Source organism: Heterodontus francisci, chromosome 24 (genome assembly GCF_036365525.1).
Source record: "Heterodontus francisci isolate sHetFra1 chromosome 24, sHetFra1.hap1, whole genome shotgun sequence".
Classification (NCBI taxonomy): Eukaryota; Metazoa; Chordata; class Chondrichthyes; order Heterodontiformes; family Heterodontidae; genus Heterodontus; species Heterodontus francisci.
In genome coordinates this window covers 34,202,512-34,230,213 of record NC_090394.1, presented here as the reverse complement: position 1 = coordinate 34,230,213, position 27,702 = coordinate 34,202,512, and the positions used below count along the sequence as shown (strand labels likewise).

General features: G+C 44.5%; 1 protein-coding gene across 1 annotated transcript in view; it reads left to right on the top strand.

Moving 5' to 3' along the window:
• shmt1 (serine hydroxymethyltransferase 1 (soluble)) overlaps positions 1–19,718 on the top strand; it is a 38,286-nt gene extending 18,568 nt beyond the window's left edge. Inside the window, exons 5-11 of the mRNA XM_068055867.1 lie at positions 611–692; positions 1,238–1,450; positions 3,623–3,739; positions 5,152–5,274; positions 7,200–7,316; positions 18,044–18,154; positions 18,624–19,718. Of these exons, the coding sequence (XP_067911968.1) occupies positions 611–692; positions 1,238–1,450; positions 3,623–3,739; positions 5,152–5,274; positions 7,200–7,316; positions 18,044–18,154; positions 18,624–18,796 (936 nt within the window). The 3' untranslated portion in view covers positions 18,797–19,718. The remainder of the gene's footprint in view (positions 1–610; positions 693–1,237; positions 1,451–3,622; positions 3,740–5,151; positions 5,275–7,199; positions 7,317–18,043; positions 18,155–18,623) is intronic.
• Positions 19,719–27,702: the final 7,984 nt, after the last annotated feature.

Below are 27,702 nucleotides of genomic sequence, written 5' to 3'. Positions count from 1 at the left end.
ACTGTTTTTAACTGCATTGCGAAGTTGAGTTTGCATCTTATATGAAATGTGTTGTGTGCCTCTGACTATTTCTGACCTCCTTGAGATTTCTGGTTGAAGGCTACACTCTTCACAATCTCTGCAGATTTCCTCTATGCTTTTTATAGCAAAAATATAAATGTGTACTGTGTAAACATATTTACAATTTCCCTGTTGATAGCACATAGGAATCTTCCAGGGAATGGTGGGATAGTGGGTATGATAATGGACTAGTAATCCAGAAGCCTGGACTGATGATCTGGCGACATGAGTTTAAACCGTACTATGGCAGCTTGGAATTTAAATTCAGTTTTTAAGTAAAAATCTGGAATAAAAAGCTAGTATCAGTAATGGTGACCATGAAACTACCAGATTATCATAAAAACCCATCTGGTTCACAAATGACTTTTAGGGAAGGAAGTCTACCGTCCTTGCTCAGTCTGCCTGAACGTTGACTCTTAATTGCCCTCTGAAATGGCCTAGCAAGACACTCAGTGAAGGACAATTAGAGATAGGAAATAAATGCTGACTTTGCCAGCAATGCCCAACTGCCGTGAATTAGAAAAAAATCTCTGCTGCTCATTCCCTTTAGGTAAACCCTGAGACTGGTTATATTGACTACAACAGGCTGGCAGAGAATGCTCGACTCTTCCACCCAAAGCTCATCATCGCAGGTAAGCACCAGTGGCACCCAGTTCAGAGTATCCACACCTTAACCCCTCCGCCTCCCCCATAAATAAAGACTCCTGGTTGTAGGTAGGGTCATTAGCTCCATATTACGGTGCTCACCACAGCAAGTTCAGATCAAGAGTCCTGCGAGGCAGTTCTGAGTGAAATACTGTTGAATCATGACTGTCTGCCACTGCCTTTCGCTGTGTAACACATCACTGGATTGTGTAGGGGCTAGCGTGCAGCTTTCTTCTTTGCAGTGTTTTGAAGTAGGTAGAAAATGTAAGAAAGGCACCAGGTTGATAGGTTCCCCGAAAGAGAAGGGGACCCTTCCCTGGATGAAGTTTGGTTCCAGTCGACCTTTGGTCAAAGAACTGGGTTCAAAAGAGAGTTTTTAAAGGAGGAGACAGAGGCGGAGAGGTTGAGGGCGGAAATAGCAGAGCTCAGGGTCAAGGTAACTGAAGTTGTATTGGGTAGGGAATGGTAGGAGGATGAATCTCCGTTCAGAGCAGGTTCCTGATCATCTGAACAGCACTCTTGTTGTCGCCAGGTATTAGTTGCTACTCCCGTAACCTGGATTACGCCAGGATGCGGCAGATTGCGGATGAGAATGGTGCCTACCTGATGGCGGACATGGCACACATCAGCGGCCTAGTGGCAGCCGGGGTGGTACCTTCTCCCTTTGAACACAGCGATGTGGTCTCCACAACAACGCACAAAACTCTCCGTGGCTGCAGATCCGGTATGATCTACTACAGAAAAGGTGAGAAAAAGATGTTTGGCTGGAGTGTTTTCCAGCACCATCTCCTGAGTAATGAGCTAATTTGGCAAGACATTGGTAAAATTGTCTATTGCTGTTTATCAACTGGAGTGTCGTGGTCAATAGACCATCACCTTACCCAGTTAGCAGTGTCACTTCAAATTGGTACTTTGTAAACAAGCATCTAATTTTTTATTCATTCATGGGATGTAGGCGTCACTGGCAAGGCTAGCATTTATTTCCCATCCCTAATTGCCCTTGAGAAAGTGGTGATGAGCTGCCTTCTTGAACCGCTGCAGTCCATGTGGGGTAGATACACCTGCAGTGCTGTTAGGAAGGGTGTTCCAGGATTTTGACCCAGCGACAGTGAAGGAATGGTGAGATTGTTCCAAGTCAGGACGGTGTGTGACTTGGAGGTGAACTTGCAGGTGGTGGTGTTCCCATGCATCTGCTGCCCTTGTCCTTCTAGGTGGTAGAGGTCGCGAGTTTGGAAGGTGCTGCCTGAGTAACCTTGGGGCATTGCAGAAGTGCATCTTGTAGATGGTACACACTTCTGCCACTGTGCGTCGGTGGTGGAGGGAATGAATGTTTGTGAACAGGGTGCCATTCAAGCGGGTTGCTTTGTCCTGGATGGTGTCGAGCTTCTTGAATGTTGTTGGAGCTGCATCTATCCAAGCAAGTGGAGAATATTTCATCACACTCCTGACTTGTGCCTTGTAGATGGTGGACAGGCTTTGGGGAGTCAGGAGCTGAGTTATTCGCCACAGGATTCCTTGCTTCTCACCTGTTCTTGTAGCCAAGGTATTTATATGGCTACTGCAGTTCAGTTTCTGGTCAGTGGTAAGCCCCCAGGATGTTGTTAGTGAGGGACTCAGCGATGGTAATGCCATTGAATGTCAAGGGGACATGGTTAGATTTTCTCTTGTTGGAGATGGTCATTGCCTGGCACTTGTGTGGCACGAATGCTACTTGCCACTTATCAGCTCAAGCCTGGATATTGTCCTGGATATGACACCTTCCATCACTTTACTGATGATTGAGAGTAAGCTGTTGGGGTGGTAATTGGCCAGGTTGGATTTGCCCTGCTTTCTGTGTACAGGATATACCTGGACAATTTTCCACAATGCCGGGTAGATGCCAGTGGTGTAGCTGTACTGGAACAGCTTGGCTAGGGCCATGGCAAGTTCTGCAGCACAGATTGAAGCAATACATCTTTACTCCTGTACTCAAATCCCCTTGCAGTGAAGGCCACCATATCATTTGCCTTCCTAATTGCTTGCTGCACCTGCCTGTTAGCTTTCAGTGACTTATGAACAAAGACACCCAGGTCCCTTTGGACATCAACACTTCCCAATCTCACTCCATTTAAGAAATACTCTGCATTTCTGTTTTTCCTACCAAAGTGGATAACTTCACATTTTTCCACATTATATTTCTACCTGCCATGTTCTTGTCCACTCACTTAGCCCCTTGAAGCCTCTTTGCCTCCTCCTCATAACTCACATTCCCACCTAGTTTTGTGTCATTAGCAAACTTGGAAATATTACATTTGGTCCCCACATCCAAATCATTGAGCAAGAGATGCCGGGGGAATGTGAGGAAGATCGTTTTTACGCAGCGAGTGGTAATGACCTGGAACTCACTTCCCACAAGGGTGGTGGAAGCGGGAACAAACAATGATTTCAAATGGAAATTGGATGGGCACTTGTAAGGCTATGGGGATCGAGCGGGGGAGTGGGACTGACTGGATTGCTCTACAGAGAACCGCATGGACTCGATGGGCCGAATTGCCTCCTTCTGTGCCATAAATGACTCCATGAAATGTCAAATGAATTTCAGCTCCTCCACTCTTGGAAATTCAGGAGCGATGCTGGAGAATGGTTGGCAGCTGAAGAATTAAATCCCATAAGAGGAAGTGGTGAAGAACACTCATCCCATAATGTTGCAGTGTTTGGGAATGGGGATATACTACAAGTGGGTCTTTCTCTCTTCAATGGTGGAAACCTCCCTTCCTTCAAAAAGGTGACCCACCATCACCACCTCGAGGGGCAACTAGGGATGAGCAATAAATACCAGCCTTGCCAGCAATGCTCACATCCTAAAAATGAATTTTAAAACAAAAGGCGTCATCTTGATACTGATAACCTGCAAGTTTCTGCTTTGCTAACCCTGCAGGAATCCGCAGCATTGACCCGAAGACGGGCAAGGAGATCATGTACAACCTGGAAAGTCTGATCAACCAGGCAGTCTTCCCGGGGCTGCAAGGTGGGCCCCACAACCATGCAATCGCAGGTAAAGAGTGCCGCTTCCATAGATCCAGCCTTTGGAATTGTTCCAAAAAGGAAGCTGCTTTACAGTCAACTCCATCATGCTTTAATTGTGCTCGGTGAATTGTTGGAATCCCTGCTGGTTGGGGGAAGGGGGTGGAGCGGGGGTTTAGTTCGAAAAACAATACAAATTATTTTTAAAATCCAGAACATCACAAGGGGACAATTTTAACCCAAGCTGTCTATTGGGAAACTGGCAGGATCGGGTGTAACTCTGGTTTTACACCCATCTGATTTCACACTCCATGATTAAAGTCAACGGAGAGTAATATTGGGTGGGGTTCAACCTCATCCCATCCTTTTCCTGATGGCCAGGTCAGGTTAAAATTAGCCCCATCGTGTTTTATTTCCAACAATCAAGATTGATATATAAAATGGGTGCCTTTTCTCCAGCAGTGAATTAGCAAGTGGGTTACAAGTGACCTGCTGCATCCTAAAGCCCACTTCTCCTCTCTTCTTGTACCAGGGATGTTTCACATTATGTGATGCATTTTACATTAGATTGGGCTGACACAGCTTTGGGTAAAGTGAAGCAATAACACACAAGGAGAAATTGAGTTACATCAATGGGAATCTTTAGTACCAGTCGTGGGATAGTATCGTGTGTAGAGTCAGAGTTATACGGCACAGAGTTTGGTGTGGAACTGGAAACTTTAAGACCAACATTCTAATTGTTTGTTGGCCAGGCTGATGGTGCAGTAGGCTAATGAAAAATCAAGAACTTGCAGTTATAACCAGTTAAGCAAACGTGTGAATTGATGGTCATGGCTGATTTGTTTATTGATGCTGATTTTTGTGAACTGTGTATTAGACATAGGAGTGCTGCAGTATCGAAGGGGTGAGCTTTCAGATAAGACATTAAACTGAGGCCCTGTCTCCCCTCTCAGGTGCATGTAAAAGATCCCCTGGCAAGATTTTGAAAAAGAGCAGGGGAGTTCTCCCAGTGTCCTGGCCAATATTTATCCCTCAACCAAAATCACTGAAACAGATTATCTGGTCATTGTCACAGCGCTGTTTGTGGGATCTTGCTGTGCGCAAATGGCTGCCATATGTTTTGTATTATAACAGTGACTACAGTTCAAAGTTACTCGTCGGCTGTAAAATGCTTTGTGATGTTTTGAGGTGATGAAAGGCGCTATAGAAATAGAAGGTTGTTCTTTTGCGCTCTCCCTTTCATTCTCATTCTGCCCTTTTCTCACTCTTTCTTTCTCTTCAGTAAGCAACACAGCATTTCCCTTAGAATAGAGTTAGCAGGGTTCTTTATTTGCTCTGAGTTGATCTGATTGGAACAGTACTGTACGTGAATCATTTTACTCATAATGGAAAGCTTTATCCTTGTCCTGCCTCTGCTGAAATCTCCCGTGTCTGTCTGGCCAGGAGTTGCTGTCACACTCAAACAGGCGATGACCCCGGAATTCAAGGTGTACCAGAAGCAGATTGTGGCCAACTGCAAGGCTCTTTCCACAGCATTGGTGGACCTGGGATACAAGATTGTTACTGGTGAGAATGTGGGGAGCAGCCTGGGGAGATGTTCAGTCTTTGCAGATGGAATTGACCATCGCCTCCTTGTAAACTTGACTAATTTAGCAAGTATACTTAAACTTACCTCTAAGGTTTTAGTAAATGAATTTAGATAAAACACGCTGTGAACTTAGCTCTAAATAAGGATTAATATTAATGTGCAACACAGTTAAATGCAGTTCTAAAGTTATATCCAGCTCAATAATGTGGTTAATGTTCCCAACAAAACACACGAGGCAAATCCCATTTGAGGAATCTCAGTTCCCTCAACCTTTCCTTCTACATTCCAAGTGACAGTTCCCACCCACTTCTCCTCCTCCAGTTTCTTCACACCATCTCCCACGCTTAATTATTGGCCCAGACCTCAAAACTGTGGAACGCCTCATACAGTCTTCTAAAACCAAGAGTTTGGTGCCAATATACCATGACTCATCTTTCTTCCTATTTTCTTGACTTTGATGCTCATTTAGGTTCTCAATGTTTCAAAAAAAGACAAGCCCTCCTTCACTAATTTCCAAAAATAAAACCCATTGCGTTCCCCCAAAAACCTCTCCAACCTGTAGGGGCAATTCTCCCCATTGTGAACTTTGATCAATATATTTCTGGTTCTATTTCAGTCGAGCAGCCTGAGGTAAAGGGAATGTAAGGGTTAAGTATAATCTTGGCAGGAATCGGTCAAGATACAGTCCTGGTTAGCAGAGTTAATGAGCAATGGCGTTGATAAGCCTGATTGAGCTCAATAGTGGCTTTGAATCCGGGTTCGATGTCTTTGAGAGTGCTCTCCCATCCAACCAATGATACTATCCCTAAAACCTCGTTCGAGCTGCATGAAACCAGAATATCCTAACAGTCCGTTTCTGTCAGTGGCATTCCTCTCTTTTAAATACCTCCATGGATTTGTGTAGAATGTTAGATTTTTAGGCTAAGCAAGATCCCAACTAGTCCTCACTCCTCCATATTCCTTGATCTCTCCTTGAGAATCTGACCCAATTGCTTTGACCCTGTTTCTGCTGCTCATCATGATGGTGCTTTCTGGATGACTTATTCCATAAAGCTGCTTCCTTCTGGATGGGGATGGTTCCATCCAAGTCCTGTTTAATAATTTTCAAATGAAGCAAGTCTCATTGAGAGACACTTTGGCTTTGAAATTCCTTAAGGCCATATTAATATTAATTGGGTGATCTGCCTGTGCAGGAGGAAATGATTATCGGGCTGTTTGCCTCATTGACGGCATTCTGCAGGCAAGTCCCTGGAGGAGTGGAGGGGTATAAAGGGGCAATGAGCAGGGGAATGGGGTTGATTCAGCTACTGTGGAGCCAGGAGGAAGGGGTAGTGGGTGGGCAGGGAGTGGGGAGCATTCTTGCCTTTTAAAAAAAAAATGTACCTTTTGTTGGCAGCCACTGCTTGGGCTGCATTGAGTGCTTCAGAGTCCTGGCTGGAGCAGAGTTGGCCCCCACTCTACTGTGCGACATCCAATTTAGCAGAGTGGGGCCTAAAACAGGCATAAGTCTCCTTGTCTACATATGCAGAAGGACCATCGCCAATTTTAGGCAGCCATTAGGGGAACTTGTCGGTGTGAGGGCTTTTTTGTTTTAATTTTCCCTTTAATTCTTTTTTCTGTCTTTAATTTGTGCTCTCACACTGACTGGTGTAAACAGTCTATTCTGAGATATAGCCCCTCGTAATCATAAAGGCTTCTATCAGGTTACTCATCGTGACTCTAGTAACTTCTCAACTCTCCCTCAATAACTACAGCACTTCTAACAACACCCCCCACTCACCCCAGTAACCTCCTCAAAGATATACACACTGAGTGTTTAATTCCCACTGTGTTGGAGTGCTCAGAGCTTTCCTGGATTGTGATGTGAAATGGTTGCATGCTCTGCTTTGTCCTTCTCATACAGGAGGTTCAGATAATCATCTGATTCTGGTGGATCTACGCAACCAAGACACTGATGGGGGCAGAGCTGAGAAGGTTCTGGAAAATTGTGCCATTGCTTGCAACAAGAACACCTGTCCAGGTACGCATCAACAACTTACATTTATATAGCAGCCTTAACATTATAAAAGATCCCAAGGCACTTTACAGGAGAATTACCAGACCTAATCTGACAACGAATCACACAGAGATATTAGAACAAGTTTGTCGAAGAGGTAGATTTTAAAGAGTGTTGTAAAGGATGAAAGAGGAGTAGAGAGGTGGAAAGGTTTAGGGAGGAAATCCAGAGATTAGGACCCAGGCAGCCAGTTATGGAGGGAAGATCCATGAGACCAGGATTGGAGGAATGCAGAGATCTTGGAGGGTTGTAGGGTTTAAGGAGGTTATAGACGTAGGAGTGAGACTAGGAAGGAATTTGAGAACAAGGATGAGAATTTTAAAATTGAGGCATTATTGGACCAGAAGCCAACGTAAGTCAGCAAGCACAGAGATGATGGGTGTCCAGGACTTGGTGTAAGTTAGGATTCCTAGTCATTCCTACAGGGGAATCCCATTCCACACCAGCTGCTCCTTGAAACTACTTGTTTGAATTAACTTTTTCAAAAATATATTCAGGTCTCTGGGATGGAACTGGGTGCGTTAGACACCAGCTGCATGATAAAGTTTCTTTAGCTGATTGAAGAGGTTATAGGCAAGTTGCCTGCAGAAAAGAAATTGCATTTGTATGGCACCTTTCATGACCTAGGGACATCCCAAAGCACTTTACCGTCAATGATAATGACTAGATAATCAGCTTTTAGTGATGCTAATTGAGGGATAAATATTAGCCAGGACACCAGGGAAAACCCCCCTGCTGTTCTTTGAATATTACTCTGGGATCTTCTGTGTCCACCTAGAGGGCAGACGGGGTCTCGATTTAATGTCTCATCTGAAAGAAGGCATCTCCGACAGTGCAGCACCCTGTCAGTAATGTACTCAGGGTAATAGCATCAATTAACCCTTCAAACCCTTCACTCAAGATGTCACTTATTCATCTGCCCACTCAAGCCACACCAGACTGTCAAGATCCCTGACTTCCCACGCTTAGACTCCTATCAGCATTCCAATGTTAGTGCCTGGCCAAAGCAGGGAAAACATAGTGGCCTTGGCACCCAGTTATAGTGTCTCAGCTCGAACTATATCTGGGTCTTTGAGATTCTGCCAAGGTGTTTATCTTTTAGTTCTCATGCAGTATGCTGCCTGTTTGCACACACTGCTAGATTTCTGCTGAAGTTTACTTTTTACCATTTGGTTCCTTTCAAAACCTTCGGGGTCAAAAACACTTGGTCAGTGAAGGACCAAACCAGTTTCCCATCATGTCACCTCTTAGCTGCTTTTACCCAGGATGTATTACAAGCAGGTATAAAATATTTCAGTATAAGATTAAATATAACAATCAGTCATAATATTTAAGTTCGCTTTTATTATTTAACAAGAGAACCTGATGTAGGGATTTCCGAGGTTTCTTACACTGGAAGTGTTGCTCTAGATTATGCTCTCAAGTCTGCGGAGTGCGACTAGAGCACATGGTTTTCCGACTCCGTGGCAGTAGAGCTACCCACTGAGCCACAGGTGACACTTGTGTCAGTTTACTGCAATATGTAGCAGTCAAGATCTGATCGAGGTGCACCACCACCGGCCTAGTGACAGACGGGAGGAATAAACTGTCCTAGGCACATCACTTTCTTATACAGAGTGGCAGTCCAATTTTATCCTCAAAGGAAAGTCTTAGCATTAAGCTGTTCTTTAGGGTTGACTCCAAGTGAGCAGACTCCTACCTGTTGTTACGGCCAGCTGAGGAGGGGGTCTCAGGCTCCCCTCTTGCCCCTTCCTCTTATTTGACCGCAACAGGGTTTATTCCTTTTAAACAGTGTTTGTGCTTACCACCTCTGAGGGTTTTAACTTTTTCATTTACGGTGATCATGAAAGAACCAATCAGACATGTTTTCTTGAGCTTAAACAAGAAAGAAGTAAGTTTATTATACTTAACACTCTAACCCGATTTAAAAATATTAAAAATACACTACACATTGACACGAGAATCACACACGCACAAATAGATTACAGGAGGGAAAATAGATTTGGTGGTTGGATTAAAGTCTAGAATAAATGGAATTTAAATACAGTCAGTAAAGTGGGTGATCCAGTAGTCCTCAGCTGAAGCTGTATTCTTGAAGTTCTTGGTTGGTTAAAGTGTATTTTGGCTGGATTGCTTTGCTGAGGGTTTTCCTGATGGCAGAATCTGTAGTTGGCTCTCTTCCCCTGGGTGCTGGCTGTAGCAGTCTGTAGGCTTGGAGGGTCCCCCAATCGCAGACCGTTTTCAAACTTGATGTTTTCTGGGGAGAGAGAAAGAGAGAGAGGAAGCAAAGTATGCAGCTTTCTGCTGTTGCACATTCAGTTACTGCTCCCGCGTCGAACTGGAAAACTTTATCAACTTTCCTTCCAATTTCCACCCTTCTCTCACTTTTACATGGTCCATCTCTGACACTTCCCTTCCCTTCCTCGACTTCTCTGTCTCCATCTCTGGGGATAGGTTGTCTACTAATATCCATTATAAGCCCAACGACTCCCACAGCTACCTCCAACTACACTTCTTCACACCCTACCTCCTGCAAGGACTCCATTCCATTCTCCCAGTTTCTCCGTCTCCGACGCATCTGCTCTGATGATGCTACCTTCCATGACGATGCTTCTGATATGACTTCCTTTTTCCTCAACCGAGGATTTCCCCCCACTGTGGTTGACGGGGCCCTCAACCGTGTCCGACCCATTCCCCGCACCTCTACCCTCACCCCTTCACCTCCCTCCCAGTACCGTGACAGGGTTCCCCTTGTCCTCACTTTTCACCCCATCAGCCTCCATATCCAAAGGATCATCCTCCGCCATTTCCGCCACCTCCAGCGTGATGCCACTACCAGTCGCATCTTCCCCTCCCTTCCCCTGTCAGCATTCTGAAGGGATCGTTCCCTCCGCGACACCCTGGTCCACTCCTCCATTACCCCCACCACCTCATCCCCGTCCCATGGCACCTTCCCCTGCAATCGCAGGAGGTGTAATACCTGCCATTTACGTCCTCTCTCCTCACTATCCCAGGCCCCAAACACTCCTTTCAGGTGAAGCAGCGATTTACTTGTACTTCTTTCAATTTAGTATACTGTATTCGCTGCTCACAGTGTGGTCTCCTCTACATTGGGGCGACCAAGCGCAGACTGGGTGACCGCTTTGCGGAACATCTCCGCTCAGTCCGCAAGCAGGACCCTGAGCTTCTGGTTGCTTGCCATTTCAACACTCCCCCCTGCTCTCATGCTCACATCTCTGTCCTGGGATTGCTGCAGTGTTCCAGTGAACATCAACGCAAGCTCGAGGAACAGCATCTCATCTACCGATTAGGCACACTACAGCCTGCCGGACTGAACATTGAGTTCAATAATTTCAGAGCATGACAGCCCCCCATTTTACTTTCATTTTTAGTTATTTTTTCTTCCTTTTTTTTTACATTCTTTTTTACATTTTTTACAATCTTTTTTTTTTGCATTTATTTCATTTCATCTTGGTTTGTTCAGTTTGCTTACCCACTGTTTTTTTTCAGGTTTGCACTTGCTGCTGTTCAATATTCAGTGTATTAACACCTAATCTGTACTAATGCTTTGTCTTTCAACACACCATTAACATATTGTTTGCCTTTGCTCCGTGACCTTTTGGTCAGCTATGTGGCCTGGTCCAATCTAGACCTCCTTTGTTATCTCTTGCCCCACCCCCACCTCACTTGCTTATAACCTGTGACTTTTCTAATATTTGTCAGTTCCGAAGAAGGGTCACTGACCCGAAACGTTAACTCTGCTTCTCTTTTCACAGATGCTGCCAGATCTGCTGAGTGGTTCCAGCATTTCTTGTTTTTATTACTGCTTGTCTTCTGTCTGTGTAACAACTCTCAGTTTCCTCAGAGATGAACAGGCGGTCACATGGTTCTGTCAATCCCCTTTGTTTCTAATGAGGTTTTTCTGGAATCTTCTAATGAAATTCAGGGTTCTACCTGCCCCAGGATGGCCATTCAGACTCTGAGGGGGTTGGTTCTCTCAAAGTCAGTGTGTGAGGACGGCCTTGACTGCTGTGCTAATGAAGCCATTCTAGGTAATTCAGTCACTGAGAGCAAGCCATTGTCCTGGCTGGGCTTCTTGTTAGACTTTTTGTCTCCAGTCCAAGCTCCTGGTATTTCAGATGTAAATGGCAGTGACCATCTTGGCTGCTAGCTATTTAAAAGTTACTGTCGGGTTTTTCCCGTTGAAAGTATAATGTAAGTTTCCAACCGATGAAATTAATATTTCCCATTCGGCATATAGGATTTTCCTGACACTGTCTTCAGGTCAAAACACAGCTACAGTCAGGTCCAAGTGACCACAACATGGCCCTTAATTGAGACAAAAGCAAAATGCTGCAGATGCTGAAAATCTGAAATATAATCAGAAAATGCTGGAAACCCTCAGCATCTGTGGAGAACGAAGCACAGTTAATGTTTCAGGTCATTCACTTCATTTGGATCAGGGCCAAACTTGATCAGGCCATGTTGATGTCCCATATTGTCTCCCAGAATGGCAAATGCCTTGATTTTAAAATTTTCATCCTTTCATCAGAGATGGAAAAGTTAGAGATGTAAAAGGTTTCAAGCAAGTACAGAGGCATGGAAAAGGTGGGATGTGGGGTGGGGGGGGGGGGGCAGTGGTGATGAAGAACAAAAGGGAAGGTCTGTGATAGGTTGGAAAGCAGGAATGATTAAATGGCAAAGGGGATGATGGTATAAGGCAAAAAAAAAATGGTAATGGGACAAGTAAAGAAACAAAGGATGGCTGTTGTGGAGGTGTAAATGGCAACACCACAGCCAGTACCAACACACCTAATTGAGGTGTTTAAGGAGTTGATAGGGCAGTTAGAGAGCAACTGTTGCCAGTGTTTAATTGCACCACAAGAGTTGAACTAGATTTCTGGGGGAACCAAGACACCTCCCCACCCCACCACCCCCCCCCACCAGTTTGACTGGAATGGGCAATTTTATCCTGCCTGCTGTAGGGTAATTCAAGGTCTGTGCATTGTGTAGTTTGATCCAGCCATTGGCAGGCAGACTCCAAAGCTCGCAGAGCAAGCACAGACGGCTCATAATCCAGGATTCAGAGAACATGCAGGACTAACACTCCCGAGATCAGGGAACATGCAGGACGAACACTGCCGAGTTCAGGGAACATGCAGGACGAACACTGCCGAGTTCAGGGAACATGCAGGACGAACACTGCCGAGTTCAGGGAACATGCAGGACGAACACTGCCGAGTTCAGGGAACATGCAGGACGAACACTGCCGAGTTCAGGGAACATGCAGGACGAACACTGCCGAGTTCAGGGAACATGCAGGACGAACACTGCCGAGTTCAGGGAACATGCAGGACGAACACTGCCGAGTTCAGGGAACATGCAGGACGAACACTGCCGAGTTCAGGGAACATGCAGGACGAACACTGCCGAGTTCAGGGAACATGCAGGACGAACACTCCCGAGTTAGAGTCAGAGTTTTACAGCACAGAAACAGGCCCTTCGGCCCAACGGACCGACCATCAAGCACTCGTCCAAACTAATCCCATTTTGCCGCACTTGGCCCCTAGCCTTGTATGTTATGGCGTTTCAAGTGCTCATCTAAATACTTCTTAAATGTTGAGTGTTCCTGCCTCTACCACCCCTTCAGGCAGTGTGTTCCAGAGTCCAACTACCCTCTAGGTGAAAAAACTTTTCCTCAACTCCCCTATAAACCACTTGCCCCTTACCTTAAATCTATGCCCCTGGTTATTGACCCCTCCGCTAAGGGAAAAAGTTTCTTCCTATCTATCCTATCAATGCCCCTCATAATTTTGTATACTTCAATCAGGTCCCCCCTCAGCCTTCTCTGCTCCAAGGAAAACAACCCCAGCCTATCCAATCTCTCTTCATAACTGAAATGCTCCAGCCCAGGCAACATCCTGGTGAATCTCCTCTGCACCCTCTCCAGTGCAGTCACATCCTTCCTATAGTGTGGTGACCAGAACTGTACACAGTACTCCAGCTGTGGCCTAATCAGCGTTCTATACAGCTCCATCATAACCTCCCTGCTCTTATGTTCTGTGCCTCGGCTAATAAATGCAAGTATCCCATATGCCTTCCTAACCACCTTATCTACCTGTGCTGCTGCCTTCAGTGATCTATGGACATGCACCCCAAGGTCCCTCTGACCCTCTGTACTCCCTAGAGTCCTACCATCCATCGTATATTCCATTGCCTTGTTAGTCCTCCCAAATTGGATCACCTCACGCTTCTCAGGATTAAACTCCGTCTGCCACAATTCCACCCATCTATAGCGTCTTGTAATCTAAGTCTTTCCTCCACACTAATTACAACACCACCAATTTTCTTGTCGTCTGCGAACTTACTGATCATATCTCCTATATTCACGTCCAAATCATTAATGTACACTACAAAAACAACCTTCGACCATTATCCGCTGCCTCCTTCCACTAAGCCAATTTTGCATCTAATTTGCCAAATTGCCCTGGATCCCATGGGCTCTTACCACCTTAACCAATCTCCCATGCGAGACCTTATCAAAAGCCATACTGAAGTTCATGTAGACTACATCAACTGTTTTACCCTCATCTACACATCTAGTCACCTCCTCGTAAAATTCAATCAAATTTGTTAGACACGATCTCCCCCTAACAAGGCCATGCTGACTATCCCTGATCTATCCCTGCCTCTCCAAGTGGAGATTAATTCTGTCTGTCAGAATTTTTTCCAATAATTTCCTTATCACTGGTGTTAGACTCACTGGCCTGTAATTACCTGGTTTATCCCTGCTACCCTTCTTGAATAATGGTACCACATTCACTGTCCTCCAGTCCTCTGGTACCTCTCCTGTGGCCAGAGAGGATTTGAAAATTTGTGTCAGAGCCTTCACTATCTCCTCCCTTGCCTCACATAACAGCCTGGAATACATCTCATCTGGGCCTGGGAATTTATCCACCTTTAAGCCCACTAATACAGCTAATACTTCCTTTTCAATGCTAATATTATCAAGTATATCACAATCCCCCTCCCTGATCACTACACGTACATCGTCCCTCTCCATAGTGAACACAGATGAAAAGTAATCATTCAGAATCTCACCTATGTCCTCCGGCTCCACACACAGATTGCCTCTTTGATCCCTAATGGGCCCCACATTTTCCCTGGTTATCTTCCTGCCCTTAACATACTTATAAAACGCCTTGGGATTTTCCTTTATCTTGTCTGCCAGTGATTTTTGCATGCCCTCACTTTGCTCTCCTAATTACTTTTTTAAGTACTCCCCTGTACTTTCTATACTCCGCTGTTTTCAGCGCTCTGAATCTGCCATATACCTCCTTTTTCTTCTTTATCCAATCCTCTATATCCCTTGACATCCAGGTTTCCCTTGACTTGTTGGTCCTACTCTTCATCTTTACAGGAACATGTTGGACCTGAACCCTCACAATTTCCTTTCTGAATGACTCCCACTGGTCTGATGTAGACTTTCCTATAAGAAGCTGCTCCCAGTCCACTTTGGCCAGATCCTGTTTTATCATATTGAAATCTGCCTTCCCCCAATTCGGTACTTTTATTTCCGGTCCCTCTATGTCCTTTTCCATAACTACCTTAAATCTTAATCACTATCCCTGAAATGCTCCCCCACTGCCACTTCTACCACTTGTCCGGCTTCATTCCCGAGGATTAAGTCCAGCACTACTGCTCCTCTTGTAGGACTCTCTACGTGCAGGCTCAAAAAGCTTTTCTGAATACACTTGAAGAATTCCGCCCCCTTTAAGCTTTTTGCACTAATACTATCCCCTCTAATATAGAGGAAGTTAAAATCCCATACTATTATTACCGTATTATTTTTGCACTTCTCTGAGATTTGCCTACATATCTGCTCCTCTATCACTGCCTGACTGTTTGGAGGTCTGTAGTACACTCCCAGCCAAGTGATTGCCCCCTTTTTATTTTTAAGTTCTACCCATATGGCCTCATTAGAGGAACCTTCCAGGATATCATCCCTCCTTTCTGCAGTAATTGACTCTTTAATCAATGTCACCTCCTCTTTTACCTGCTCCTCTATCACGTCTGAAGATTCTATACCCTGGGATATTAAGCTGCCAGTCCTGCCCTTCCCTCAACCATGTCTCAGTGATGGCAATAATATCATAATCCCATGTGCTAATCAACGCCCTCAATTCATCTGCCTTACTAGTAAGACTCCTTGCATTAAAATAGATACAATCCAACCTTGCATTATTTGCTTGAGTCTCAACAGATCTACATTTACTCTGCCCCCCAGATTGACTTAGCTTCTTATTTATATTTGATTGTATATCACCCCCTACTGTGCTTCCACTCTGTATCCCATCCCTCTGCCAAATTAGTTTAAACCCCAACAGCACTAGCAAACCTCCCAGCAAGGATGTTGGTCCCATTCCGGTTCAGGTGCAGCCCGTCCAACTTGTACAGGTCCCACCTTTGCCAGAAACAGGCCCAGTGATCCAGGAAACTAAAGCCCTCCCTCCTGGACCATCTCCTCAACCATGCATTCATCCGCTCTAACTTCCTATTCATATACTCACTAGCCCGTGGCACCGGAAGAAATCCAGAGATTACAACCTTTGAGGTCCTACTTTTTAATCTGCTACCTAGCTCCCTAAATTCTTTTTGCAGGACCTCATCCCTTTTTCTACCTATCTCATTGATACCAATGTGGACCACGACCTCCGGCTGTGCACCATCACCCTCTAGAATACTCTGTAACCGTTCTGTGATATCTATGACCCTTGCACCAGGGAGGCAACATACCATCCTGGAATCACGTCTGTGACCACAGAAATACCCATCAGTTTCTCTAATCATAGAAACCCCTGCCACTATTGCCCTCTTGTCCCTTTTTCTCCATCCCAGGACAGCTGAGTCACCATGATATTCCGGTTATGACTCTGTGCATTCTCCAGAGGAACCCTCTTTCCCATCGCTACTCAAAACTGAATACCAGTTAGAAAGTGGGATGTCCTTTGGGGACTCCTGCACTATCTGCCCTGACTTCTTTGTCCATCTGGCAACCACCCAGCACTCCCCCCTCCCTGGGCACCTGCTTGACTACCTCCTGAAACGAGCCATCCACATAGTCCTCCACCTCACAGATGCGCCACAGTGACTCCAGCCGCCGCTTGAGCTCTGAAACCCGAAGCTCAGGCTTCTGCAACCAGGACACTTTCTGCAGACATGTTCGCCAAGCTCACATGGCACTTCCACGACTTCCCACATTGCACAGGAGGTACATTCCGCTTGGCCAAGCTGCCCTGCCATTTCTTAACTTTACAATGAAAACTTGCTCGTTGAAATAACTTACCAGCTTTTTACAATCAGCTTTTATCCCCTGTACCTTTGAGGCTGAGAAAGAAAAAGACCAAAGGGCACCTTTCACCGCCCCCAGCCAATGAAAATACCCACACTTACAGCCTCACTCCATGCAAACAGCACTAGTATAGCCAGTAAATACTAATACTAATAATACTAATACTAAATTCTAATAATTTACAGGTAGCTATCCTGGGGCTTTACTTTAAAAGGAAACTTTTTTTTAACTCCAATCAATCTCAACTATCCTCAGCAATAACAGCTGCCACCCACCCACCAATCAGCGCACAGAATTAGTGATGTCACTATTCCTTTTTTTACACTAAATCCAAACAGAGCGCGTGCAGAAACAGTCAGAGAGTCTGCCGCTGCCCTGGACTTCAGGTTAGTGAAGGGCCTCGAGCCCCGCTCTTTCTTTTATAGGTCTCCTTCCAGTCCCGATTCCTTCCAGGTCTGACACTGCCCCGGACTTCAGGTTAGAGTTCAGCGAACATGGAGGGCTTACACTCCCGAGTTCAGAGAATATGCAGGGCTCACTGTCTAGAGTTCAGATAGGTAGGTGTGAGGCATGGAAGCGTTTCAACTGGACGAGGTGAACTTTAATGTTGAGGCATTGCTGGATCGGGAGGCAGTGTAGATCAGTGAACACAGGAGTGATGGGTGAAGGGTATTGCTGTGAGTTAGGATTGGTGCAGCAGATTTATAGATGACTTCAGGTTTATTGAGGGTGGCTGAAGATGGGAGGCTGACCAGGAGAACACTGGAATAGTCGAGTCTGGCAAATAACACGTCAATGTAATGCCATGCATTTCGATAGAAATTTTTTTTAAGGTTGTCAGCGTTGGCCCCGATACAGGTGGACCAGCGCTGTAGGACAACTGAAAAACCTTGCAACTAATCACTCCGGAAACTATTATCCTCTGGTGTGAGAGTCCTGAATAATGGGGCATAACATTATATTTAGTGCTTAGCAGTTCAGGGGTGATGTCAGGAAGCATTTCTTTGCACAAAGGGTCGTGAAAATCTGGAGCTGTCTCCTCCAATAACATGTTGAGGCTGGGGTTCAAATGAAAATGTCAAAACTGAGAATAGATTTTTGTTAGAAAGGGATATTAAGGGATGCAGTACCAAGGGTCTGGGTAGATGGAGTTACTATATAGATCACACAGGTTCTGTCTGAATGATGGAACGGGCTTTAGATGCTGAATGGCCTCCTCTTGTTCCTATAACCACAACAAAAAAGAAAAAAAAACTGGTGTAGATTTGTCTCTGACCATGGAAAAATGTGAAGTAATGAAGTGGGAGTGAGGTGATTTTAACCTGTCATTGTCCTACAGGTGACAAGAGTGCCTTACGACCCAGTGGCCTACGCCTGGGGACACCAGCCCTCACCTCCCGAGGGTTACAAGAGGAAGATTTCCAGACAGTGGCAGCTTTTATTCACAGAGGTAAAGTTAATTGGCACGGACCGGGCAAACTGAAGAGTCGCCGTGGACTTCAGAAGGCAGCGCCAATATTCCCCGGAGCTTAAACAGCGAGGTTTCGGAAGCTTTTGTCAGAGGGAGAGGGTGAATGCAGCACTGCGTGTGACTGAATCACAAAGATCAGTGTGCTGATCAGTTGGTGGGCGGGTCTATGCCAACTGGAGCAGAGTTCGGGGGAGGAAGAGCCAATACCAGCTGGAGGAGGGGTCAGGGCAGTCTTATAATATGGTCAGCCAAATGATCAATGAATTGTCCAGAGTTCCCCCTCTTCTTTCTCCCACTTGGAGGAAGGGTCAGGAGGTTCATCCCAGCTGACAAGGTTACTGTTATGTGGTAGACCCTTCAGGTACCTGGTGTCACTGTGAGGTTGATGAGTAGGAAGCTGGACCCATTTCTGACTGCTGAAATCCAGGGGTTTTTTTTGCCTCTACAGGGATCCAGATAACATTGGAGATTCAGAGACACGTTGGGGCAAAGGCACCGCTCAAGGAATTCAAAGAGAGGATGCTGACCGACAAGGACCACCAGAGCAAGATCAGACAACTAAAGGAAGATGTGGAGACGTTTGCATCAAAGTTCCCACTCCCTGGATTGGTTGATCTTTAAAGGGGCAGAGCGTAGCATTGCAGGATCTAATGGGTATAGCTAAGATGTGGGACTTGTTTTGTTTTAAAAAGCTGGTGATGATGCTTTTACAATCCCTCCTTTTCCAAAGTGATTAGAAATAATTACAAGCAGTGTCTCCTGTGACTGAATAATTCCAATTCCTTTCTTAATACATGGGATTCCTGATTTTCACTGGCGTTTTTGGCCATCGCATTCCGTGATGCCAGCCATTTTCCCATGACCATGGAAAACCAATGGCCTGACCTGTAATTCTCAAGTGGTCTCCTGCTCACTATAGTCAGGATCACTGATTTACTGTCAACTGATAAAATCAAATTACATTTTGATACATGGAATTTTGTGTATTTTTACCAATTTTTACAATTTGTTTTTTCCATGAAAACCACAAATCAGTCTCTTTAATCATGTTGTGTTGATATTGATGCCTCATGAAAGTGCATGAGAGCCTTATTTACAACAGCAACAACAACTCTGGCCTCTTGTGCCTCCTTGATTTTAATCACTCCGCTATTGGCGGCCGTGCCTTCAGCTGCCTAGGCCCTAAGCTCTGGAATTCCCTCCCTAAACCTCTCTGCCTCTCTACCTCTCCTCCTTTAAGACACATCTTAAAACCTATGTCTTTGATCAAGCTTTTGGTCACCTGTCCTTAAATCTCAATGCGTAACTCATTGTCAAATTTTGCTTTACAACTCACCTGTGAAATGCCTTGGGATGTTTCACTATGTTAATCGTAATGAATGTGATCCCAGTTAGTGTGCCTTATTTAAAGATCAATTCCTTCCCATTGCTCATATTCATTGTTAGTTCGGTGTAATTTCTAAAGAAGATTCTGAATGCACAATCTGATTCTTAAAACTGTAGACGTGATGTTAGGAATGGCATTAAACAGAAAATTAGAGACGCATGTGATAAAGGAACATCTGTAATTATGGGTGACTTTAATCTGCATATAGATTGGGCAAATCAAATTAGCCACAATACCGTAGAGGAGGAATTCTTGGAGTGTGTATGGGATGGTTTTCTGGAGCAATACGTTGAGGAACCAACTAGAGAACAGGTCATCCTAGACTGGGTATTGTGTAATGAGAGAGGAATAATTGGCAATCTAGTTATGTGAGACCCCTTGGGGATGAGCGATCATAATATGATAGAATTCTTCATCAAGATGGAGAGTGAAATAGTTGATTCTGACTAGGGTCCTGAATCTTAGTAAAGGAAACTACGAAGGTACGAGGCGCGAGTTGGCTATGATGGATTGGGAAACGTTACTTAAAGGGATGATGGTGGAAAGGCAATAGCAAACATTCAAAGAGCGCCTGGATGAACTGTAACAATTGTTTATTCCTGTCTGGCGCAAAAGTAAAACGGGAAAGGTAGCCAAACCATGGCTTACAAGGGAAATTAGAGATAGCATTCGATCCAAGGAAGAGGCATATAAATTTTCCAAAAAAAACAACAGACCTGAGGATTGGGAGCAGTTTAGAATTCAGCAAAGGAGGACCAAGGGATTGATTAAGAAGGGGAAAATAGAGTATGAGCGCAAGCTTGCGAGGAACATAAAAACTGACTGTAAAAGTTTCTATAGGTATGTGAAGAGAAAAAGATTGGTGAAGACAAATGTTCCTTACAGTCAGAAACAGGGCAATTTATTATGGGGAACAAAGAAATGGCTGACCAACTAAATGCATACATTGGTTCTGTCTTCACAAAGGAGGACACAAATATCATACCAGAAATGTTGGGGAACACAGGGCTTAGTGAGAGAGAGGAACTGAAGGAAATCCGTATGAGTAGAGAAATGGTGTTGGAGAAATTGATGGGATTAAAGGCCGATAAATCCCTAGGGCCTGATGGTCTGCATCCCAGAGTACTTAAGGAAGTGGCTCTAGAAATAGTGGATGCATTGGTGGTCATCTTCCAAGATTCCATAGACTCTGGAACAGTTACTACAGATTGGTGGATAGCTAATGTAACCCCACTATTTAAAAAGGTAGGTAGAGAGAAAGCAGGGAATTATAGACCAGTCAGCTTGACATCGGTAGTGGGGAAAATTCTAGAGTCCATTATCAAAGATTTTATAGACGAGCACTTGGAGAACAGTGGTACAATCGGACAGAGTCAGCATGGATTTACAAAACGGAAATCATGCTTGACAAATCTACTAGAATTCTTCGAGGATGTAACTAGTTGAGTTGATGAGGGGGAGCCAGTGGATGTGGTCTATTTGGACTTTCAGAAGGCTTTCGACAAAGTCCCACATAAGAGATTAGCGTGTAAAATTAAAGCGCATGGGATTGGGGGTAGTGTACTGCGATGGACAGAAAATTGGTTGACAGGAAACAAAGAGTGGGATAAATGGTCTTTTTTCCGAATGGCAGGCAGTGACTAGTGGGCTACCGCAGGGATCGGTGCTAGGACCCCAGCTATTCACAATATATATTAATGATAGATGAGGAAACTAAATGTAATATCTCCAAATTTGCAGATGACACAAAACTGGGTGGGAGGGTGAGTTGTGAGGAGGATGCAGAGAGGCTTCAGGGTGATTTGGACAAGTTGAGTGAGTGGGCAAATGCATGGCAGCTGCAGTATAATGTGGATAAATGTGAGGTTATCCACTTTGGTAGCAAAAACAGGAAGGCAGATTATTATCTGAATGGCTATAAACTGAGAGGGGAATATGCAACGAGACCTGAGTGTTCTCGTACACCAGTCGCTGAAGGTAAGCATGCAGGTCCAACAGGCGGTAAAAAAAGGCAAATGGTATGTTGGCCTTCATAGCGAGAGGATTCGAGTACAGGAGCAGGGATGTCTTGCTGCAATTATACAGGGCCTTGGTGAGGCAACTCCTGGAATATTGTGTGCAGTTTTGGTCTCCTTATCTGAGGAATGATGTTCTTGCTATAGAGGGAGTGCAGCAAAGGTTTACCAGACTGATTCCTGGGATGGTGGGACTGTCGTATGAGGAGAGATTGAGTCAGTTAGGATTATATTCGCTGGAGTTCAGAAGAGTGAGGGGGGATCGCGTAGAAACCTATAAAATTCTAACGGGACTTGATGACAGGGTAGATGCAGGAAGGATGTTCCCGATGGTGGGGGAGTCTAGAACCAGAGTTCATAGTCTAAGGATATGGGGTAAACCATTCAGGACTGAGATGAGGAGAAATTTCTTTTCCCAGAGAGTGGTGAACCTGTGGAATTCACTACCACAGAAAACAGTTGAGGCCAAAACTTTGTATGTTTTCAAGAAGGAGGTAGATAAAGCTCTTGGGTTTAAAGGGATCAAAGGATATGGGGCGAAAGCAGGAACAGGTTACTGAATTGGATGATCAGCCATGATCATAATGAATGACGGAGCAGGCTCGAAGGGCTGAATGGCCTACCCCGCTCCTATTTTCTATGTTTCTAATGCAGTCTCTCTTGTTTTTAACCTGAAATGAAAAGAGTAGAGAATGTTGTCAGGCAAACTCCCCACCTGCCAAGACTGAGGCACACATGATTTCACCACATGAACATTAAAGCTTAAGATTGCAAGCCCCTGACTGGAAAGACATTTGCATAGTACCAAACCGTGTTGGATCAAGGGACAAAGGACAATGCCCTGACACATTCAACCAACCATGGCCTTTTGATTACCAGACGTTGAAGGTGGGGGAGCTAGCATTCCAGGTTGACTGCTAATATAGCAGAATCCAGAAACACAGAAGAAGTGGTCAGACCAGTTTTAGTCACATGACTGACTGTTGGAGTTTTGAATTTGAACTTCCAACAAGGAGTTTGAAATCAGAAAGCGCTTTTCTCCTGAACTGAGAACACCTCTCTCCTGTCTGCTCTTATCTCACTCTCACCAGCTTTGGAAACCATTGAAGACACATGAGCCTCAAAGAGAGAAAAGTCTCCTATGTTGAACAAGGTTCAAGAAGAATACTGGGCCCCAACGAAAAGTAAGAACTGCCTGCAATCGAACACTCTACAGTGAGCTGGAACTACAGAAACAGTAACCAGAAACCCCCTTCAGAGATTGCCTCAAACCTTTCACATTTTATTTTTCTTCTGCTCTTTTCTGTCCCTATTTGCATATGTGTATCACCTGTGCATGCTACCGTGAGCGTGTCGTATATCCGTAGGTGTGAACTGTATTAGTTTTTTAGTTTTAGTTTTAGAGATACAGCACTGAAACAGGCCGACCTTCAACCACCCATCTATACTAATCCCACACTAATTCCATATTCCTACCACATATCCTCACCTGTCCTTATATTTCCCTACCACCTACCTATACTAGGGGCAATTGCTAATGGCCAATTTACCTATCAACCTGCAAGTCTTTGGCTTGTGGGAGGAAACCGGAGCACCCGGAGGAAACCCACGCAGACACAGGGAGAACTTGCAAACTCCACACAGGCAGTACCTGGAATTGAACCCGGGTCGCTGGAGCTGTGAGGCTGCTGTGCTAACCACTGCGCCACCCACAATAAATGGCTGAATATTGAGAAACATAGGGGAACAGAGAGACCTAGAGTGCGTGTCCGCACTTGAAGCTTGCTGGATTTTCATAAAGCATTCGGTAAGGTGCCACACAAGGGGTTATTATGCAAAATTAGGGCTCCTGGGATTGGGGGTAATATATTAGCATGGATTCAGGATTGGTTAATGGAATAAAGGGTCACTTTCAGGTTGGCTAGTGGTGTACCACAAGGGTCAGTACTTGGGCCTCAGCGATTTACAATTTATGTCAACGACTTTGATGACAATTAGGGATGGGTAATAAATGCTGTCCTAGCCAGCAACGCCCACATCCCTTGAACGAATAAAAAAAAAGGATGAGGAGACCGAGTGTAACATATCCAAGTTTGATGAGTAGGTGGGAAAGTAAGCTTTGAGGAGGATACAAAGAGTCTGCAAAGGGACGTAGACAGGTTGTAATTTGGGGAAGTGTGAAGTTATCCACTTTGGAAGGAAAAATAGAAAAGCAGAATATTTTTGAAATGTTGAGACTGGGAAATGTTGCTATTCAGAAGGATCTGTACATGAATTATATGAAATGCAGGTACAGCAGGCAATGAGAAAGGAAAATGTCATGTTAGCCTTTATTACAAAGGGACTGGAATATAAGAGCGAAGATGACTTACTGAAATTGTATAGGGCTTTGGTGAGACCACACCTGGAGTACTTTGTGCAGTTTTGGTCTCTTCACTGTGCAAAGGATATACATGACTTGGAGGGAGTTCAACAAAGGTTCACTAATCTAATTCCTGGGATGAGGGGATAGGTTAAGGTTTCATAAATTTCACTTTCTTTCGTTAAACCAAAGGAAGCCTTTTTATGCTCATTTCTTTGCCTCATAATTGGAAAGCTGTGAACAAGGATTCACAAAGGGGGAGCTCAAAACACAGCGTGTTTAAAAATTAAACCCTGTTACAATAAGACCAGGTGAAGACAGCAATACCTTTCTCACCTGGTCATAACAATGAACTCACTAATGTGGCATTGTTTTCTGTCAAGCCACTTAACTATTTGTGCAAATGTGACCTAGGTTGTCTCCGTCTGCTCTTCCCCTGCCGTTCCCCCCTCCCTCCGCCAACCACTCCCATCGGCACCCCATTTACAACCTTCAACATTCACTCCCTCCACCACTGACACATAGTGGCAGCAGTGTGTACCATTTACAAGATGCACTGTGGCAACTCGCCAATCTTCTTCGACAGCACCTTCCAAATCCATGACCTCTACCACCTAGAAAGACAAGGGCTGCAGATGCATGGGAACGCCACCACCTGCAGGTTCCCCTCCAAGCCCCACACCATTATGACTTGGAATTATATCACCATACCTTCACTGTCGCTGTGTCAAAATCCTGGAACTCTCTCCCGAATGGCACTGTGGGAGCACCTTCACCAATCAGACTGCAGCAGTTCAAGAAGGTGCCTCACCACTGCCCTCTGAAGGGCGATTGGGGATAGGCAATAAATGCCAGCCTTGTCAGCAATGCCCACATGCAGTGAATGAAAAAAAAGTATTTCCTCTCACCAAGCCAGGAATTGTCGGCAATCTCCTTTACCCTTTCTGAACCAGATGTTGGAATGCTGCCTGTGTGGTTCTCTGCCCACAGACTCCTGACTGGGGAGTTATGACTGCGATAGAACAGAGTACACCTGACTTCGACTCGATGGTTTTCTAGCTCCAGTCTTCATTCCCCGTAAGGTCAATAAAATATTTCCAAAGGTCATCAGTGGAATATTCCAGAATGTGTTTGCTGAGCCATGTGCTTGTTACAATCAAAGGAATTGGCTGAAAAGGAAATCTCTTTAAGTTGAGTTAAATAAGCATTGCCGATCATGGAACTCTGGTAGACCTTAAAATACAAGCGTTTTGGTGGCATTTACAACAAAGTAAGGGAAGTGCGAAAAATCTAGAATTTGGATCTTTTAGGTCATTTAGCTTAGTTATTTTAGATGGAATATTTGTTGGGTAAAGAATATGGAGCAAACATGAGTAAACGGAGTTTAAGTACAGATTAACCACGATCCAGTTGTACTGCAAAACAAACTTGAGGAGTTGAATGGCCTGTTTCTATGCAGTTCAATGTGTGGGAAGTGTGCAAATTGAAGGAAACTTTTAAAAGAAACAGTGCTGCACTGATCAGGAGCTGTAATGAATGTCTGTCAATATAGTGTTTGGTTATATTTAAAAGGACAAATAGGACACTGGCTTGAATTAGCAGAGGGATCGAGTACAAAAGAGCATTGGAGAAACAGCAAAAAAGATTTACAAACTTTATACCAAAACTGTGGGTCTAACTATCAGGAGAGTTTGAACAGGCTGGAGCTCTTTTCCTTCAAAAAGAGAAGGCTGAGCAATGACCTGATAGAGATCTTTAAAATTATGAAGGGGTTTGATAGGGTAGACGTAGTGAAAATTTTTCCACTTGTGGGGGAGTCCAAAACCAGGGATCATAAATATAAGATAGTCACTAATATGTATTGGGAACATAAGAGAAACCTCTTTACCCAGAGAGTGGTTAGAATGTGGAACTTACTACCACAAGGAGTAATTGAGGTGAATAGCATAGATCTATTTAAGGGGAAGCTAGATATACAAATGAGGGAGAATTAGAAGGTTATGCTGCTATCATTAGATGAGTTAGGGTGGGTGGCGGCTCATGTGGAGCAGTTGGACTAAATGGCCTGTTCCGTGCTGTAAAAATGGAGGGGATTGCTGTGTGGGTTGTTGGTCAGACTCTGGCTGGAGTGTGCAGGTCTGGTGAGAGGGGATAGATACTGGGGATTACTGTTTTCCAGATATTGGGAATTGCAACTGAGAAAAGGTTCAGAAAATTGGGCTTGTTCCTTCCTTGGGAAGGATGGGAGTGGAAATGGAAAACCTGCAATTGAGTAAATGGATGGTTTCAGGTCTGAAAGCAAGAGGGCTTGTCGCTCACAAAGGTCAGCAGTTCTGGAAGATGGGACATGAGTTGGGATTCACAGTGTAGTAATCATAAAATACTGTGAAGTAATTTTTAAAACTCCTGTAATAATTATTGATTGTAGAGAATATGAAATTAATGCAATTTTTGCATTTCTCGTATTGTCAAAATCAAGATTTAAAGTTCCCCGAATCCCAATGGCAAGGCCCTTCTGTGGGGTGAGAAGGTAAAGGATGTAGGTCGTAGCCAGGCTCATTTTTAGAAGGACGAGGACTCTATGTTTGTGGTGATGTTGAGTGTGAGAGCCAGAAGTCAGGAAATGACGATCGTGGAAATGCTGGTTAATGATCCACCTGTAAAATCTGTGTGGCTCCAGTCTGGCAAGTAAAAAGATTGTGTTTGTTGCTGGGCAGGTGTATCCTGTGTTGCAGCATTTAGTAATCAGGTTGAAATTGCGGCCACTGTCTCAAATTGACCCAAATGGTTCTCTGAGACCATAGACGGTCTGTGTGATATAGAACACACATCAGAGTTCAGTGTGGTGTAGAGCACATCATATCGCAGCTTATTGTGGTACAGAGCATTCATCACATAGCTCAGTGAGATGTAGAACACTCATCGTAGCTCATTGTGGTAGAGAACTTACATCGCAGCTCAGTGTGGCATAGAACACACATTGTAGCTCAATGTGATATAGAACACTCATTGTAGCTCAGTGTGATATAGAACTCTCATTGTAGCTCAATGTGATATAGAACTCTCATTGCAGCAGTGTGACATAGAACACTCATTGTAGCTCAGTGTCATATAGAACTCTCATTGTAGCTCAGTGTGATATAGAACACTCATTGTAGCTCAGTGTGATATAGAACACTCATTGTAGCTCAATGTGATATAGAACTCTCATTGCAGCAGTGTGACATAGAACACTCATTGTAGCTCAGTGTCATATAGAACTCTCATTGTAGCTCAGTCTGATATAGAACACTCATTGTAGCTCAGTGTGATATAGAACTCTCATTGTAGCAGCGTGACAGAGAACACTCATTGTAGCTCAGTGTCATATAGAACTCATATTGTAGCTCAATGTGATATGGAACACTCATTGTAGCTCAGTGTGATAGAGAACACCCATTGTAGCTCAGTCTGATAGAGAACACCCATTGTAGCTCAATGTGATATACAACACTCATTGCAGCTCAGTGTGATAAGAACACTCATTGTAGCTCAGTCTGATATAGAACACTCATTGTAGCTCACTGTGATATAGAACACATCTTCGCAGCTCAGTGTGATAAAAAGCACTAAATATAGCTCAGTGTGGGATAGAATACACATATAGCTCAGTCTGATATGGAACACTCATTGTAGCTCAGTGACATATAGAACACTCATTGTAGCTCAATGTGATATAGAACACTCATTGTAGCTCAATGTGATATAGAACACTCATTGCAGC